General features: G+C 53.7%; 1 protein-coding gene across 7 annotated transcripts in view; it reads right to left on the reverse strand.

Moving 5' to 3' along the window:
* Nucleotides 1-17,326, reverse strand: part of TRAPPC9 (trafficking protein particle complex subunit 9) — a 547,275-nt gene that overhangs the window by 117,992 nt on the left and 411,957 nt on the right. For all 7 annotated transcript variants that reach the window (XM_077847376.1, XM_077847380.1, XM_077847375.1 and 4 more), the window contains one exon: nucleotides 6,455-6,598. In XM_077847376.1, the coding sequence (XP_077703502.1) occupies nucleotides 6,455-6,598 (144 nt within the window). The remainder of the gene's footprint in view (nucleotides 1-6,454; nucleotides 6,599-17,326) is intronic.

Below are 17,326 nucleotides of genomic sequence, written 5' to 3' on the forward strand. Positions count from 1 at the left end.
TCAGAGAATCTCACTGGGTCTCAGTTTCCTCATTTGCGGAATGTGCATAAAACTACTTCCTAGGGGTTTTTTGTGAAAATTAAGTGAACCAATCCACATAAATCACTCAGAACAGTACCTGGCGCTTAGTAGTTGCTAGATGGGCGTTAGCGGTAATCTCCTGAATCTCTTATGTGGATATGCACACGCACAGTCATTGTCACATCAAAAGCACACAGGAGGTATACCCGCTGAACGCGTGCCCAAGCACACAGACTGCGCATATCCATTTGTGTGATGCTCATACGCACACCACGCCACATGCACACACCGCACAATCCCCCCACCCCCCACATCACACACACACCCCACAGTGCATACACACGCAGACACTACACACTCTCACGCACAGATCTGAAACAGTGCTTTGCATGCTAGGGAAGCCCTTCCCCCCTCTCAGGAGCCAAGCCTGCAATCTATGCTGGATGCCAAACCCTGATTCCTTTCAAAGTAGTTTTAAGATGTGCATGGCTACTATGGCTGGACCTGGGGGAGACAGCAACCAAATCTCTGTCCTTCTTACCTTACTCCCTCCGTGCACCACAGGCCAAAGAGCCAGGGCAACTGCACGGCATCGGTGGTCAGGTACCACACTTCTCTTTGGCTGGCAATGTTGCTCCACTGTGAGATGAAAGGCCTCCGAGCCAAGTGATTACCAACAGCTCTAGAAGCTAAACTCCCTAAAGGCAGACACAAAATGCAACTCTGCATTTCACTTAAGATGATCAAGAAATCAGCTGTACTGATGACAGGAGCTGTTTGTATTAAATTCATTTAAATTAAACCGTTTCTCCTAACATGACTACTAGAAAAACATAGTGTACTGTGTTTTAAAGGGATCTTGTTTTAAGAGTTTGTTTTTCCAGGGGACAGGAAGGCATGGCTCCATTAAGCAGCATCCCTGAGAATAAACCACAAGCCAGTTAGGAAGGATCAAGGGTGAGCTGAGGCAATCCACTACACACACACAGCTTAATCTCTGCCCCTGCTTTGAGAGAGAGGAGGGGTCGGCTGAAGGCACATTCTCCTCCCTGGGAAGAAAGCAATCTAGAAAACTGAGAAGCGAGGTATAGCAGTGTCCCGGGCCAGCTGTCCCAGTCAGGACAGACCAAACTGAGGACATTGTGCCTATAGTGTCGTAGGCTTGTGATTGTGAAACTCCAGCAAAAACCAGTGACAAATGTCATAGCCGTGGAGCTTCTTGGGTTCACAGAGGATGACTGGTGTTTGCAAGGCCAAACACAGACACCGCTCAGCAATACACAGCTTGCTCCCGGACGCATAGCCCTGCACTCAGAACAGCTACCCTGCTCCATGTCCTTCCACTGTCCAATCACTTGCATTTAAATGACCTCTGCATGCTGCAAAGATATTCCATCGCCCGCTCTGGGATGTCAGTCTGTAGGTATCTAAAACCCGGGCTGCAGTTGGGCTCCTGGAGCCTCTACCCGGCCCTCAAAGCAGCCAGATGGTTACAAATGGTCTCCAGGCAGAACAGAGGAGACACGTGCTTATCAGACCACCTGGCGGAGACGCTGCCCAGATGGTCTGGGTCGTTCGCCTTTATGGGGATCAGCTGAACTGTGCACCCAGCTCTTGCCATGAAACCTATACGGGGTTGGATTCTGATATGTCAGCAAGTATCTCACCAACCCCTGAAATGCTCTTTGGAGGGAGATTTGCAACAAAAACAATGAAAATGAGAACGTGAGATGACACTGAGCTTGTTCCACGCTTATCCTTCATCTGTTTCCACCACAGATCGTCTGTGCATGGCTGCCCTCTGGAAAAGGAGCCAGGCTTCCAATAAGACTAATCTTGTTCATTAAGGCTCCTTTCACATATTCACCAGAGCACTCAGCATAGGGCACGTAAGCTGTTAACGTTTCAGTCTGCTCCATCGAGGAGATGGAAGCTATGCATTCACCAAATGGCTTTAATACCTACACGCTGGAGATTCCACAGGGCACTGGTACCAGGAAAAGAACACGTTCTATCAGGGCAGGGTCCACACCTGATTTTGCTCACCTCGGAGGTCCCCGGTGCCTAGCACAAGCCCAGCACACAGGAGGTCATCCATAAGTAGCTGCGAAAGGAGTAGGACACAGCATGGCTTCAAGAACAGTGTAGCCTGGAAGTGGACAGTGAACTTGGGAAAGAAATGAGCTTTCCTGGAGTTGGTAAGGGCTGTAACAAACCAGGGCGAGGCATGGAGTGCTGCAGGAGTCCAAGGGAAGGGGCAGCTCCGGCCGGGCCAGAAGGGAGAGGCAGAGGTCAGCCACAGAACGGGCTCCTTGTGCGACAGGACGTGTGAGCTCAGCCATCAGGGACGAGGGAGACTTGATCAAACACTGGTGGGGTCTCCTCTCCTAAATGACAAATGGAAAGTGGAAGCAGACATGGTCCATCTCCAACCACCTCAGAACCAGCTACTTTGAGGGGTTCTTAGAACTACAATCCTGGACCGTTTGTGGCAGGTCCAATCGGAGGTGGAAGAGAAGACACGGGGGAGGCTGACCCACTGCCTCTGTGCGGGACGAGCCTCCCCTGAGGCCAGGTCACAGGGGCAGCACGGGTTCTCACAGCAGCAACGGGGGCTCACGTTACAGACACCTACTAGGGTCAGGAGCTAGGATTACACCTGGGCCGTGGGACTCACTCCAAGTAGTCAGTATGAAAAGAACACAAGTTTTAGGATCCTGGATGTTACCTCAGGTGAGTTATTTAACTTCCAAAATGTACGTAATTTTTCAAAACCAAGTGTATCTATTTAGCAAGTTTGGGATAAGAAAAACACGAATATTCTGGTTGATACCTGGCAGGTGATCAAAAGGGCAAAGAGGATTATTGGAACTAACCCTAGCAGCAAACTGGAACAGGTGTTCTCCCCTTGGCTGAACAGATGAGGACACGGGCCCCTCAGGCCACAGCCTCCCCACAGGGACGTTGGAAGCGGCAGAGAGCTGGGCCTTCTGACCCCAGGCTCAGGCCCCGCAGTGCAGCATCCTTGGTCCCGTCCTAAAGCCAAACATAGGCACTTCCTGGAGTACGTGTGGAAGGCTATTACCTGCTACCAACAAAGTTGGGTATATTAAGGTTTCCCAAGTTCAGCAAAGACCACCTGATCGCGGTAGCTGGCAGCTAGGAAGGTGGAAAGGACACTGCCAGGCAGCGGAAAGCAAGGGTGTGTTCATCCCAGCAGCATCAACGTCGGTCACATGTCACATGTGCCTGGCTCTCAGGCCATATGCCACCTGTGCAGGTGACTCTCCCAACCCTAGAAACTGCACAGTTGTTACACATGAGCTGGTTCCTCACGACAAAGAGGGAAAGTCCCTATAAATACAACCAGGCTCAAGCTGCCATGAAGGAAGAGGTAATATAGAAGAGCTTCATACAGATTTTTGAGTATGGCGGGGAGGGAAGGAAGGAGGGAGGCCCAACTACCAGCACAGCCCAAGAGGCCCCTCGATCCGGCCACCTCTCCGGTCTGCAAGCTAGGTCCCCAGTCACAGGGGTCTATGCAGGTCTCTGCTGCGTTCAGGCTCTGGAATGTGCCAGCAGGAAGGCTCCTGCCTCAGCCCTCCCAGGCTGCACTTCAGGTGCCCACCTCTGTGTCTGCTCCTCCCCCCAGACTGCAGGCATCTCCAGGGCCCAGCACGAGCACAACAGAATGGCCAGCTCGTTAACCAGGCAAACAGTGGGGCTGGAGGTCCTGGCATCTCCTGACTGCTTATCTGGCCCCTGCAGACACGATGTGGACAGGGGTGCTTGTGTCTATTGCAAGACCCACAATTTCCACCAAAACACGTCTGTCCAGCCTTACTTGCCACATATGGACCATTTTTACTACTGTAGATGAGTGTCAAATTAGGCTCAAATTTCTGTATAAAGTCTAAATATTGAGAAAATATTACCAAAATGCATGATAAAATTATTAGCCAATTCAGTCTTTGGTCGTTCCATCTGCTTGAATCCAGGTTTATAATAGTGAAAGTCTGCTATTCATCCCATGCCAGATGTCATTGCCAGATGAGAGACAGAGAGAGAGAGAGAGGTGTCCTGAATGTTCTTTCTCTTTAATCGAATCCGCCTATAGAGACAGTCTCTCAAAAACCTCCAATCAGTACATCTAGGAGACAGATGTGCCTGGCACATGGTAGACTTTAGTAAATATTTGTTGCATGAATTATGAAGCCAATACAAAACACGGGGATGCCAACCTCTTAAAGGAGGCAAAGCTAAGAGAAACCCAAAGATACTTTTGGCACGTTTTCGGCCACTGTTTTCTGAGAGCGTAAACACCGTGGCGGTCAGCATCAGCCCATTAGCAGGCAGCACATGGCGGCCTAGGGCTGCTGGCCCGGAGCATGGCTAACGGGCTTTGGCTAGGTGCCCGTGCCCCCGCTTCACCCGGGTGACCCCGAGAGGCAGTTGTCCTCTCATCTCTGAGACGGGGAGGCAGAGGCATCCAGGGAGTCGGTAAGACTGTGGTGAACGAGCTGGGCCAGGCCAGGGGCGGCACCCGGGAAGTGGCAGGTGTGACTTCAGGAGGTGCTGCCGTGGGTCAGGCACCGGGGCGGCAGGGGCGCAAACCCCCCACTTTGAGGCTTCCTGTTTTTATGAGACCCCCATAGGGGGACAGATGCCTTCCTGCTTGGCCCCGTCCTCCACGGGGCTGAGGCAGACTCATTCACAACCAGGCCTCCTGGCTCTGCACAAAGCCCCCCGTGGGAAGCAACAGCCCTGAGGCTCAGGAGCAGGGCATCTCCTACCTCACATGGAGACTTGCACATCCCGAGTTTGCAGAACCTTTCCATCCCAAGTCCCTTCACCCCTAGCTTCAGCATCGTGACCATAGACACCAGGACAGGAGAGCCATGTGCCTTCTGCTGCCCCCCTACAGGACACAGGTCCTTTCCTCCATCTTCCCTGAGGACAGGGCTGGGAACGGGGCTGTGCCTGCAGCTCCACCCGGGCAGCCGGCCTCACCACTCCCTGGCTGGGCTCACAGGGCACTCAGCTCACCTCTTCCTAGTGGAGCCAGAGCACCAGTCAGGGGCGGGAGGAGTGAAGGAGCTGGTGGGCCTGGTGCGCAGCGTGAACGCTGCTTCCTTCTGGGCTCCATCAGTCTGCTCGTTCCACCAGCAGGCACAACCCTGTGCGGAGTTCTGGGGTGGGGAGGACGGGGAGAGGGAGGACCCCAGCCATCCCTCCCCTTCATGTCCCTCTGCCTTAACTCCACGACACACTGCTGCGGCGTGGAGTCCCCCACACTTGGTCCTTAGCGTCTGGTTCCCAAAGCCTCCTAGTCATGTGAGAAATGCTTATTTTGTCCCAGCAACTTGGGGATGGGAGGTCCACCAGCCCCAGATTCTCTTGAGTGTGCACTAAGGAACATGCCTCCAACTCCTGGAAACTGCCACCTGCAGACTGAGGATCTTTCCAGAATCTAGGGACAAGGTCTAGAATGACCTGAGACCACACAGCACACGTCGACCACCCTACAGAATCCACCTGTCAAGGTGCCTGAGACATCCACATCTGAGCTGCCTCTTCCTGGGGAATGTTCCGAGTGAGCCATCCTCTTACACCCTGGGGCCGCTGGGGCATCCCCCACCCCAAAAAGTCCCTCTGACGTCACCCCTTCTGTGAAGCCTTCCCTGACTGCCCTGTGCCCACAGCTTCCTCCTCTGAACCTCACGGACTCAACGGGATGCAATGAACCTTCAGCTGGCACAGCCACCCCCCAGGAGGCTGTGAAGCCCCGTGGAGGCCCCCTCCTTCCTGCTCAGACTCTCGGTGCCTTGCTGAATGCCCGAGCCAGAGCAGGTGCTCTGTGAGACAGCTGCGCAAACACGTGCAAGCCCCTGGGACTCTCTGGCATGACGTCAAGCCCAGAGCAGGGCCGGTCCCACCAGGGCGCTCTCGCGTAGCACTTCCCTGCCCTAAACACCCCTGGCCCATTCTGAATGGCATCTTCATGCCTCCGTAAGCTGTGCAATCTGATTTCGGCTTCCCGGACAGCCATGCCCTGTGCTGAGCTGGTGAGTCTGGGACGCTCCTCACGCCTGGGGAGGACAGGCAGGCATGAGGATGTGTCACGAACATAAACCTCGACGCTGGCTAGGAGCCTGTGATCCAAGACACTTCAGGGAGGCGGCCTTTCCTCACCCTGAATCCATACCTGGTTGCTGAAGCCCCGGGAGCGGAAAGGGGCTAGGAGAGGACGGCCGTGGTCCCTGTCTCCCTGGCAAGACCTTTCTGAGCTCTGCGAGCCTAACACCCCATATGCCGTGGGCTGTCCACCCGCCAGGTGGTGAAGCCCCCTGGGGCCCCCGTCAGTGGGCCGAAGCCCTGCGCAGGGTGCACCAAGGGCCAGGGTGGCCGCCACGAAAAGGATATGATTCTCCAGTGGACATCCAGCTTGCTGTCGATCTCCAGGCCGCGGGCTTCCTGCCTCTCTTCCTCCAGCTGCTGCGGATTTGCAAACTGTCCCTTCTCCCCAGGGGATTCTGGGAAACTCTCAAAGTTGAACTTGTCCACTTGGATGGCCATTCTAAGAGAAGGGGGAAACAGCAGAGAATTAATCAGCAGGGCAGTGTCTTCTGCTGGCTGTTGGAGAAGCTGCACGTGCCAGCGTGAGGCCGTATAATGAATCATCGTCAGTAATTCATAACGGGTTCACTCCAAGAAGAGGAAATAATAGACTCCCAGGGCAGCACTGGCCTCGGAGCTGGTTCAACACACAGTCTAGAGCTGGAGACACAGCCAGAGATCCCAACCTCAGAGAAGACTCACCCACCCTCAGAGAAAATGACATTTCTGGACCAGGATGAGGCAGACAGGACACAAAGTGGAAAAGGGGAGTGGACTAGAGTCATTTAACCCTGGGGACCCCAAATGCCCCCTCAGCAGCGCCTGTCCTGTCACCTCCTGCTTCACCCTTGGCCGCATGTCTCACTCCCACCCATCCCCTCCTGGCCCCCGCACCCAGAACCTTGTACGTGACACCCTCCCCTTGAGGTTCCTGCTCAACTATCACATCCTCTACGAAACCTCCCCGCCTGCTGGCTGTATCCAGCCCTCTCCACCTTCCGGCAGCTTCCAGAACACACCAGCTCTTCCTACCTTAGCCTTAGCGCCCACTGCTCCCCTGAGGCTCCGCTCTGGAGGCTGGAGCTTTAGGAAGGTCCCCCCGCTTCTCTTCACCCCAGCTCCGTAACACCATGAATCTCTGCCACGGTGTGTATCGTAAACACCGTAAACACCTGTTTGTGGGCTTCAGTGTCTGGATTCTACTAGAATGGAGCTCCCTGGGGGTGGACGTGTGCATGGCCGCATCACGGCTTCCTGGGCCTGGATAACGCCTGGCAGGCCACAGCAATGCAGCCAACAACTCCCTAAACAAACGAACAAGTGACCTGGAGGCCAATGCTCACCTCTGCCCCCATCTCGCAGCTGCCTCACCTCTGTACCTGGTCCTTGTTCCACTGCGCCCCCTGACCCTATGGGACCTGGCCTGAGGACAGCCCACAGCACACGGGTGCTCTGATCGGCTGCTCACAGCGGCCTCCACTCCCTACCGTGACCCTCACGTCGGCAGAGGCTATCTCACTGCTGCTTGAAACCCTGCTTCTTGGCACAGAAGCGAGCATACAGGAGGTACTTGGTAAAGGTGTGGCACATGGATGGATGAAATGAGAGGGAGGAGGTTGCTTCCAGCGAGGCGCCCAAAATTCTGCCTCCGACCGAAACACAGAGAGTCAGTGAGTCAGAGGATCGGAGCGGACGTGCTGCATCATCGCAGACTGCCTCGGCCCAAACCTTCAGCCAAGCCCCGCATGCTCTAAGGGGCCTTTGGGGCCGTTCCCTGGAATAAGCAGGAGGGACTGCTGTTCAGTGCAGGGGGTATGTGTAGAAGGCTGACCCCCCACGGGGAGATCCTGAGAACCCTGGCAGCTGGAGGAAGCTCCTGAGCGGCCAATAAACACAGGGCCTTCACCGGGAGGTGATCGGAGCTCCGCTGCCCTGGAGAATGAGAGCCTCATGTGTCCGCAGAGAATACATGGCATTTCGTAGCAAGAACTCTGTCTGAAAGCTACAGTGGCTCTCCTTTCTGACTCAAAAAGTAGATAGGCTTCCTGAAAAAGGTGGGAAAATAGCAAAAAAGCATAAAAAAGAAAAATAGGATTCAGTCCTACACTCTAATTATGATACCTTACTTCTAGAATCTTTTTCTAAGTATCTGTATTTAAATGTAGTTTATGAGTATATATACCTGTAAGCGACCATATGCCTCGCTTTATTCATGTGCACACACGTAAATATATGCTTACACTACGCTACACCTTGTTTTACTTTCAGAGCACTCTGACCACTTTCACATCACCAAAAATCAGTCTGCAGGATGTCCTGCCACGCGGCCATGCCACGCTTACTTAACAATCTCCCTACTTTCAGACTCTCAGGTATTTTCCAATTTTAAAAAAATTACATCTGTATCTTTGGGGTAAATCCCCAGCAGTGCAAAGATACAGATGCAATGAAATGCCGGGACACCTGCACCCCAATGTTCACAGCAGCAATGTCCAAAATAGCCACACTATGGAAGGAGCCTCGGTGTCCATTGAAAGACGAATGGATAAAGAAGCTGTGGTCTCTGTATACAATGGAATATTCCTCAGCCATTAGAAACGACAAATACCCACCATTTGCTTCAACGTGGATGGAACTGGAGGGTATTATGCTGAGTGAAGTAAGTCAATCAGAGAAGGACAAACATATGGTCTCATTCATTTGGGGAATATAAAAAATAGTGAAAGGGAATAAAGGGGAAAGGAGAAAAAATGAGTGGGAAATATCAGGGAGGAAGACAGAACATGAGAGACTCCTAACTCTGGGAAACGAACTAGGGGTGGTGGAAGGGGAGGAGGGCGGGGGGTGGGGGTGACTGGGTGACGGGCACTGAGGGGGGCACTTGACGAGATGAGCATTGGGTGTTATTCGATATGTTGGCAAATTGAACACCAATAAAAAATAAATTTATAAAAAAAAATTACTCCTGACAGAAATCCTAAACATCTTTGTGCTTTAATTTCCCGTCTGCACTTGTGCTGTGTGTGGAGCCTGTGTCCAGGAGCAGGGACTGAGTCCAGGGCGGGGAAAGGTCAAGGCTGGCAGGTGGAGTGCGAGCTCCTTCTCAGAGAGGCTCTCACCGAGGCGCGTGCCCCGGGCAGGAGGGTGCTGCCCATGCCCTGCGCCCCTGCCAAGACTGGCCGTGATGGATTTTCAGAGGCAAAATGCTACCTCACTGATGTTTTAATTGGCAGGTCAGAATTGCTCCTGAGATTGAACATTCTTTCAGAAGCTTCATTAGCCATTTTTGGTACATACTTTGCTTCTCCTGCGAGGTGTCTGTGTGTGCAAGAGGGCGTCGGATTTCCCACTCAGCCCCGGCTCTGCCCACGCCCCTGCTCAAAGGGGGCTGAAGCAAACGAGTGCTCTCTTCAAGCAAAAGGTCAGAATGTTCCCTAGGTTTCACTAAAAAGGCCAAATTCAGTTCATCACTTGATAGATAACCCAAAACAACTAATAACCTTCATCTTTGAAACGGGTTTGGAAACACTCCGGAGACCAGGCTCTTCCTGTTGAACACGGAAGGAGAGAAACCACCCGGGACTCCGCATCCTCAGGGTCGGGACACACACCAGACACTCTGGCCGCTGGGGTGAGATTTGTGTGATTTTCTGAAGGGCTTTTTTTTTTTTTTTTTTTTTAACAATTTCTGATCATGTAAGCATCAGACCCTATCACCTCCATAGGGACCCAATCCCTTGATGAAATTATAGTCAGGTGTGCCCACAGAACAGAAGGGGAAGGAAACACAACACGTAATGGACGCTTGCTATGCGCCACACCTGGTGCTGAGAACTTCATACAAACATTCATCTGATCTTACAGCAAGCCTAAGGATGAGCGTGGTTCGCTCTCTTACACACGTGATGAGCTCTGTGAGCTTCAGCCACTGCCCCACATCAGGAGCCTGCCACGCAGACCCAGCGCTACTGTTTTTGTTTTCGGCTTCATCTGGCTCCCTCTTGCTCAGAGAGACCATCTAAAGGGAAGTCATCTTTTGCTCATGCTGTGTGCAGAGCTGGCATGGGATGCAGACCCAAGGACAGCAAAGCCCGCTGCCACGTGAACAAAATACCCCTCCAAAAATTGCCTGTGACATGCAATGCTGGTGAGCGTCCTGAAGGCAGCATCGCTCCTGTCCCACAGATGGTAATGCTGAGGTACAAGAAGCTGAGTAACCCACTGGGGTCACCCAGCTCAAAATCCTAGAGCCAGAATACCAAGTCCGGGGGCCAAGGGTTATTTCCCCAAGTCACAGGGAGTACCACTGGCCTTGACATCTCTATGTGGTCTCAGAGCACAGCCCCTAGGCATCACCATCCCCTCCGTCATCCTCCCTTCTAGGACGAGGAAGACAACATGTGGCTGGTAACCTGTTCTCCTAGAGCTGAGTCTTGATGCATGAACTCTCTGCCTGCTGAGACCTGCTGCATTACGTGAAGCGGCACGGAGAACCAGCACCATCGGAGGGGACCTCTGCCTCGGTGTCTGGGCAGGTGCCCTTGCTCTGAGTCCAGCTATGTAACTGGCTTCAGCCATCATGGCTTTAGGCTGTTGCTCTCATCAGGAAGCCATGTAGATGGGGGACAGCTCTGAGGATGGGAGCAACTGGGGAGATGTGCACGGAAGCACCAAGGTGGCTGCAGGTAGAGGAGAGACAGCCCTGGGTTCAGAGCATGACCTGGAAACGCAGTTGGTGGTACCTAGAGGGATGGCTGAGGGCTCCCACGTTCTCATGCAGGCACGGGGCCACCATCAGCAACGGCAGGGATCAGCTTCACGCCCTGGATGACTTCACATCTACGCTCTCAGTGAGCAAGCACTCTTCCTAACAAGGAAGCGACAAAACCCTAAGGAATCATGAGAGCCACGGGACTCCCATGAGCCTGTTGAGGATGACTTGCCGGGCACAGCCCTCCTCACTCAGGTTTAAGCTCAAAACCACGTGAATCCTTTTTATCTGGGGTGAGGCCACACAAATCAGAGCATATTTGTACAAACCTCCACACACACAAAAAATAATTCAAAAACATGGCTGGTCCTCGGGCAAATCACAGCAAAATTGGAAAACATGATCTTCAGAAGTGATAAAGAAAATGACAGGAGAGTAGGTTCTGGGCACAGAACCCGAGGTAAGCGCACCTGCCCTCTGTGGGGCCCCTGGAGCCCAGCGGGCGGTGGCAGCGGCACGGCCTTCACTGGAGGCTCTTGTCAACACAGAAATCATCCTTCACATGCCTTTCTGCCATGATGGCTCTGTTGTTTTTGTTGTTTGTTTCCACTTAAAATTTTTTTCATTACGCTGTGTGTACTGTGTTGTACACCTGAAGCTAGCTTAATATATGCCAATTATACTTCAATTATAAATGCCCAGTAAATGGGCAGAGGGTGGAAGGACCTTTCTCTTGTTTAGCCATTGGCTGACCCAGCGGGCAATCTCTAGGGCTAGGCGGCCAGCTCTACGCCAGGGCCTTCTTAGTGGTCTGGGTGTCTTCCATGGACCCCTCACCCTCTCTAAACCCAACCTCGTCTCCTCGAGTGGGGAGAATGCCCATTGGCTCACTGGTCACTCAATGAGGAAGTCTGATGGCAGGTGTAAGTGTGCTTGCCATTTTGCCAGGGTTCACCTGAATTCGTTGAAGGGATCAGGCTTGAATCACAGATGTGGGGAGAGGCCCAGGCCCCACACGCATCTGCCAGGACAACACTCCTTCGGATCTTAGATCACGACATCCCAACATCAGCCCTGCACAAGGCTTGCCCAACTGCACAAACACTCATGGCACATTTCCTCCTGGAACATAATTCCACCTCACCAGGTCTCGCATGGTGTGCAGGACACTGCAGCTCAGATTCTCCTCTCAGACAGGGCCAAACTCCACCTTGTGAAGGTTTTGTGTGATTAAATAAGATGGTAGACACAAAACGGTCAGCCCAGCGCCCAGGACGCAAGCAGCCCTGGATAAATAGCAGATGTTGCCATGGCGCTTAATCCCAAGTCCCAGATGAAGAGCCCAGGGACCTGCACAGCCACAGAAATCACCTCCAGCCTCCTATGGAACGGCAGAGACTCTCCATTCAAATGCACTCGTGAGTCTCCCTGCAGCATCCGGGGAGTGCTCCCCGGCCTGCCCACCAGACAGCCCCTACCACTACTCCATTCTGATCATCTTCGATGAGTTGGAGTTAAATAAAATTAATACTACTACTGAATGCCAATTTTCATGTTTAATTTTATGGCCGAATGTGACAATGATAGTCAAGAGTTGGCACTAGAAAAAGGTGCTGTGATTTTTGAAGAGTCTATATAAAAGCGGTGATTTTTAAAATATCATATGATTCAGTCTTTGAACAGCTGATAACCTCACCAGGGAAGTCATAATGATGACATTTAAATACAAATCAAGGAGTCGGATTTAGGAGGACTATCCACATATAATTAAATTGAACTTTCATTGGGAGATAATTGATAGTTATAACACTGGTATTCTAAATTTATGTGCTGCATCACATGGGCGTCTGCTTGACTAGACCAGCCTATTCAGTTTGATAATGAAGTACAACCCAAGAGAAAGGAAGCAGTCAACCTTGAGGAGACATCCATCCTGACCGAGGAGGGGCCTTAAGCCACCAGAAAATGGCATGAACACTGACATCTGGATCACACCCAAAGAATGTAATTTTCTCCTTAAGCCCTCACAGATCAATTACAATGAAGAAAAACCCTCCCTTATTATTATTATTTTCTAAAGATTCATTTACGTTACAGAGGGGAAGAGGAGTGTGTGTGTGGGGGGGGGGGAGAGACTCTCAGCAGACTCCCCGCTGAGCTTGGAGCCCAACGCAGGGCTGGATACCCCCCTGCTGCCTGAGATCACAACCCAAGCCAAAATCAAGAGTCAGATGCACAACCAACTGAGCCACCCAGGCACCCCCTTTCCTTCTTATTTTTAATTGAAGAGAAAAGATACACTGGATTCTAAAAATCAAAGCCCAGCACAATCCAATCAGAGCACCACCAGGGATTGTGCCCAGCACAGGCCACCTGGCTGCCATCAGCAGCCCTGAGAGGGATTAAATCCATAGGTAGCAAAAATGATGTACCTGAGGTCACAGAGATGGCAAATGGGAGGTGGCAAGTTCCTGACCAGACCCGCAGAGCCTGCAGCCTGGGGCAGGCGGTGACGGGAGGGGTCCAGAGAGGCATCCCCGCTCTCCCGAGCTCCAGGGACGCAGCTGCCGGGTGCTGGGAACTGAACACCGTCCACATGTTAACAGGGGCCTGACGCACCTGCAGCCAGGTGTCTGTGCCGCTTCGGGGCTCGAGGGCTGGATAGGTGTGGGCTCAGCTTACAAACAAGCCTGAGCCTGGGGGTCAGTTTGCTCCATGCACAGGCTGGAAAGTCACTAGGACGCGCCCACGTCAGGTAGACAGAGGCCCAGGCTCTTTCAGCAGTAAAGTCCAGTCTCTGAGGGGTTTGGTTGGTCTGAATCTCACATTCCTCATCGTAAACTGGAGGTGTTTGGGACCCACCTACCTCTCTGCTTTGGATTCTGTGAGCTCCGGGAGGGCCGGGGGCGGGGATTCAAGTGGCAGTCAGGTGACAGCGGCCTCTCACTGCCCAGACAGCTTCTCAGAAGAGTGACTGTCTGGTCTGAACACCCTGATTCCTTAATCAAGGTCCAGCTGGTTCCACAGGAGAGCAGGACCAGTGAAGACACCCCCACATGGCACCAAGAAAGCTCCTGTAGACACACAATCTCATTCTATACTCAACACACCCATTTTACAGAGAGGTGAACTGAGCTCACACGAGGAGAAAGAGCCCACTGCAGACACCAGGTGCGAGGACGGAAGCCAGACTCTAAGCCCGGTCTCCTGCTCTCCACAGGGGACCTGCACTCACGGGGCTCACTGCCTTACACGCTGCCCTTGCCCACCTCGCCCCACCTTCCTCTTGCCCTGGAAGACCCAGCCGGACACGGCCTTCTTGAGAGGTCTCCCGGCCCGCCCACCCCGCTTTCCAAGCCTCTGAGGCACCTAGCTGTGTCTCGTCTGGGATCACTGGCACCCATGCCCACCCCGCACCCAGGACGGAAGCAGGTCCAGCTGCTGCGCCTCCATGGGGCTGCACAGGCCCTGTGACTGCTGGTAAGGGGGTGGGTGCTGAACGGTCGAAGTTTGCATGGGCTGCCTCAGAACACCCCTATGTGCAGACACTTCTTTCATAAACATGACATGTATATATTCTGTGTAAGAGGGCAAAAGTTGAAGTGACACTCCCAGGCTCAGAGACGCGGCCCCAGGCCCGTGGCAGAGAAGCCAGGCTTACCATGTGGCAGGTACGGGGCAGCCCCGTCTACCGTGGCCCCCATTCTTGGAAGCCCAACCCCTGCGGTTCCGTATATGAGCACGTATTCTAGGAGCTGTAAGGACCTTCCTCAGCACAGACGACAGGGCTCGGGAAGAGGAGAGACCCACCTCATGTCATCGGGCTGCCAGCCACCCTCCTCTCTGCCCTGCAGGAAGCAGAGTGAGGTCCAGGCTCACTTGTCACTGGTTTCCCTGCCCCCGGCCTCCCGCAGAGGCAGCTTTCCACTCCTAACAGGGCCGGCTGCCCCTCCTGGATCCAGGTGGCCACGGGTCCAGAGAAGGCAGGAAGAAGCCAGGCCCGGTGCCTCCCACGGCCTCGGCAGTGCCACGTGAAGAGGCAGGAGTCCAGGTCAGCAGACGGGAGTTCATGCCCTGACCCCACTCCTGATGAGGTGTGGGATCCAGGGCAGGTCACCTCACTGGGAGGCCCCACGTGGACAGAGGAGCACGGGCTCTGCAATGACACTGACCCGAGTCCTAACCCATCGTCTGTCACTGTGAGCTCTGCGGCCAGAGGCCAGTTACCTGAGTGTCCCCAGGCCTCAGTTTCTGCATCTGTAAAATGGATACCCTCCCTTGCAGTGTGAGTCAGGATTGTGGAGAATTGATTTGAACCCCTCTGGCATATAATTTGGGCTAAAAATTTATAACTATTACTTTTCGGGGCAAGTAAAATGTTCTAAGACGGATTGTGGTGATGGCTGCACAGCTCTGTGACTGGCTAAAAAATCGCTGAGGGGTACACTCTAAATCTGCGAATTATAGGCTTCGTGGATCGTATCTCAATAAGCCGATATCAAAGATTACAGCTATTAAGGGAGTCACCATACTAAAGATCAAATGGGATAGCATTTATGAAGACTTTGTGAAGCATAAAAATGCCAGAGAAGCACGAGGTACTTCTGTTCACTCACCGTCCTGAGTTCACAAACCACATGTCACCGAGACAAGCGAGGAAGTCTGAGCCTCCCGCCATAGCCTCGGCCCCACGCAGGCCAGGCTGTTTGCTCCCATGGGGCCTCCTCCGTGCTTGGCAGCCCCGGCCCAGATGGGTACTGGGAACCTCACCCCAGATAAAGAGCCGCTCCATGGCTTCGGATTCTGGGGTCTGTGTCCCCTCTGCGTTCCGTGAGCCCACGGGGAGCTCCGCGGCGGACAGCGCCGGGCCGGCAGGGGCCTGTCCTCTCCATGACGCATTAGAAATCATTCCCAAGTTTCCCCCGGTTGGCTCGTTTCTAAGGACAGGCTTTGGGTCCTTCTCCAACACTCTTCACAGACTACTCCGGAGAAATTTGCTCTACGGCTAAAATACTTCTCCGACTCCTGACTGGTTTTCTGCTAGTCTCCTCGAGTCTCAAACAGCTGGTTCTGCCTGGGTCTGCCTCCACTCAGCTGCTCCTTTGGGCCAGTCCCTGAGCTCTGCCCCGGCCTGGCCAGGAAGGAAAATTGTCCCACCAAGCGGCTGGGAGCAGCACGTGAGCTCATCGAGGTGCCTGGGCCATGGCACACAGCTGGTGCATAATCAGCGTTGGCTCTCTCCTGCTCTTTGAACCATAGCAGAAAATAAGCCATGTCGGTGATTCTCTGCCTTCTGTGGCTGAGAATCTGGGTGATGCTCTGCTTTTTGCAAAGGTCACGCTGAGCTCAGGGAGGGCGGCAAGAGGTGGCCTCGGCAGCTGCAAGTGGCATGAGAACAAAACCTCTTCCCAGCTGCTTCTAAATTCGCTTGGGTGTTCTGCTGGATTCAAAGAGGGGGGTCAAGAGCAACAGTGTGACGGTCACAGAGCCTGCGTCCCCTCTGTCACTCTGGCCTCCTGACTCTACAGCTGTGGGTGCCACAGCAGGCTCCACTGACCAGGATTGGGCCTCCCGGTGCAGCTGCAGGGCAGGGATGGCTCCCGTGGACCACAGGCCAAGGGTCACCTGACTAGCGCTCCCTGAGGCTCCACCAGCTAACGTGTGAGGGGTGGACACGGCATTAGTCACACTGTGGCTCACACAAGGATGCCACCCAGGGGCACCCGGAGGGCAGGAGCCTGGAGAACCCATCCCTGGGGTGAGCTGGACGGTATTCAGAGGACAGCTGTCATGCTGGTGGCCCCAAACGCAGCACATGGGGCCAGAAGGGGGATGAGAACAGGTCCACCCACTCTGGGAGACACGGGCAAACTGTTTGGTTTGTGATGGAGACTGAGGGTGCTATGACGCAGGGATGCTCAGGACGCTGCCACAGTGTGGGAACAGGATGGCTAATCTGGCCTGAGAATGTCCGGGAGGGCTGGAAAGAAACGCTGGCCGAGCTGGGGCACGCAAGATGGAGAGGGCCCCAGCATCCCTTGCAGAGAGCTGAATGTGACAGGGCAGGAGAGCTAGCAAGGGAACCTGCAATGTCAACACAACAGGACCCAGGGAACTGGAAAGGGACAGAGCCAGAGAGGTCAGCAGGGGCGGAACAAGGAGGCCCTCATAGCCTCATTAGGGAATGTGCCTATCTCCTCCGCTCCGCCCCACCGGGCAGGAGACCCACGCTGAGAAGACAGGGAAGGCTGGTTTTCAGGAGATGAAGTCAGAACAGTTAACACAGAAACGCAGCAGCCAGAGGGGGAAAGAACACTTGCTGAGCATTTGCGACGACCTCCCATGTAATCCCAGGAACAGGTTTTATTATCTTCCCAGAGCCGTCAAGGACACTGAGGCCAGGCAAGGACCAGCTGCAAGCGTCCTCCTGCAGGGCCCAGGTGCACACGGTGGCCAGTGGGAGTGGCCAGAGGCCCC

This window comes from Canis aureus, chromosome 14 (assembly GCF_053574225.1).
Source record: "Canis aureus isolate CA01 chromosome 14, VMU_Caureus_v.1.0, whole genome shotgun sequence".
Lineage (NCBI taxonomy): Eukaryota > Metazoa > Chordata > Mammalia > Carnivora > Canidae > Canis > Canis aureus.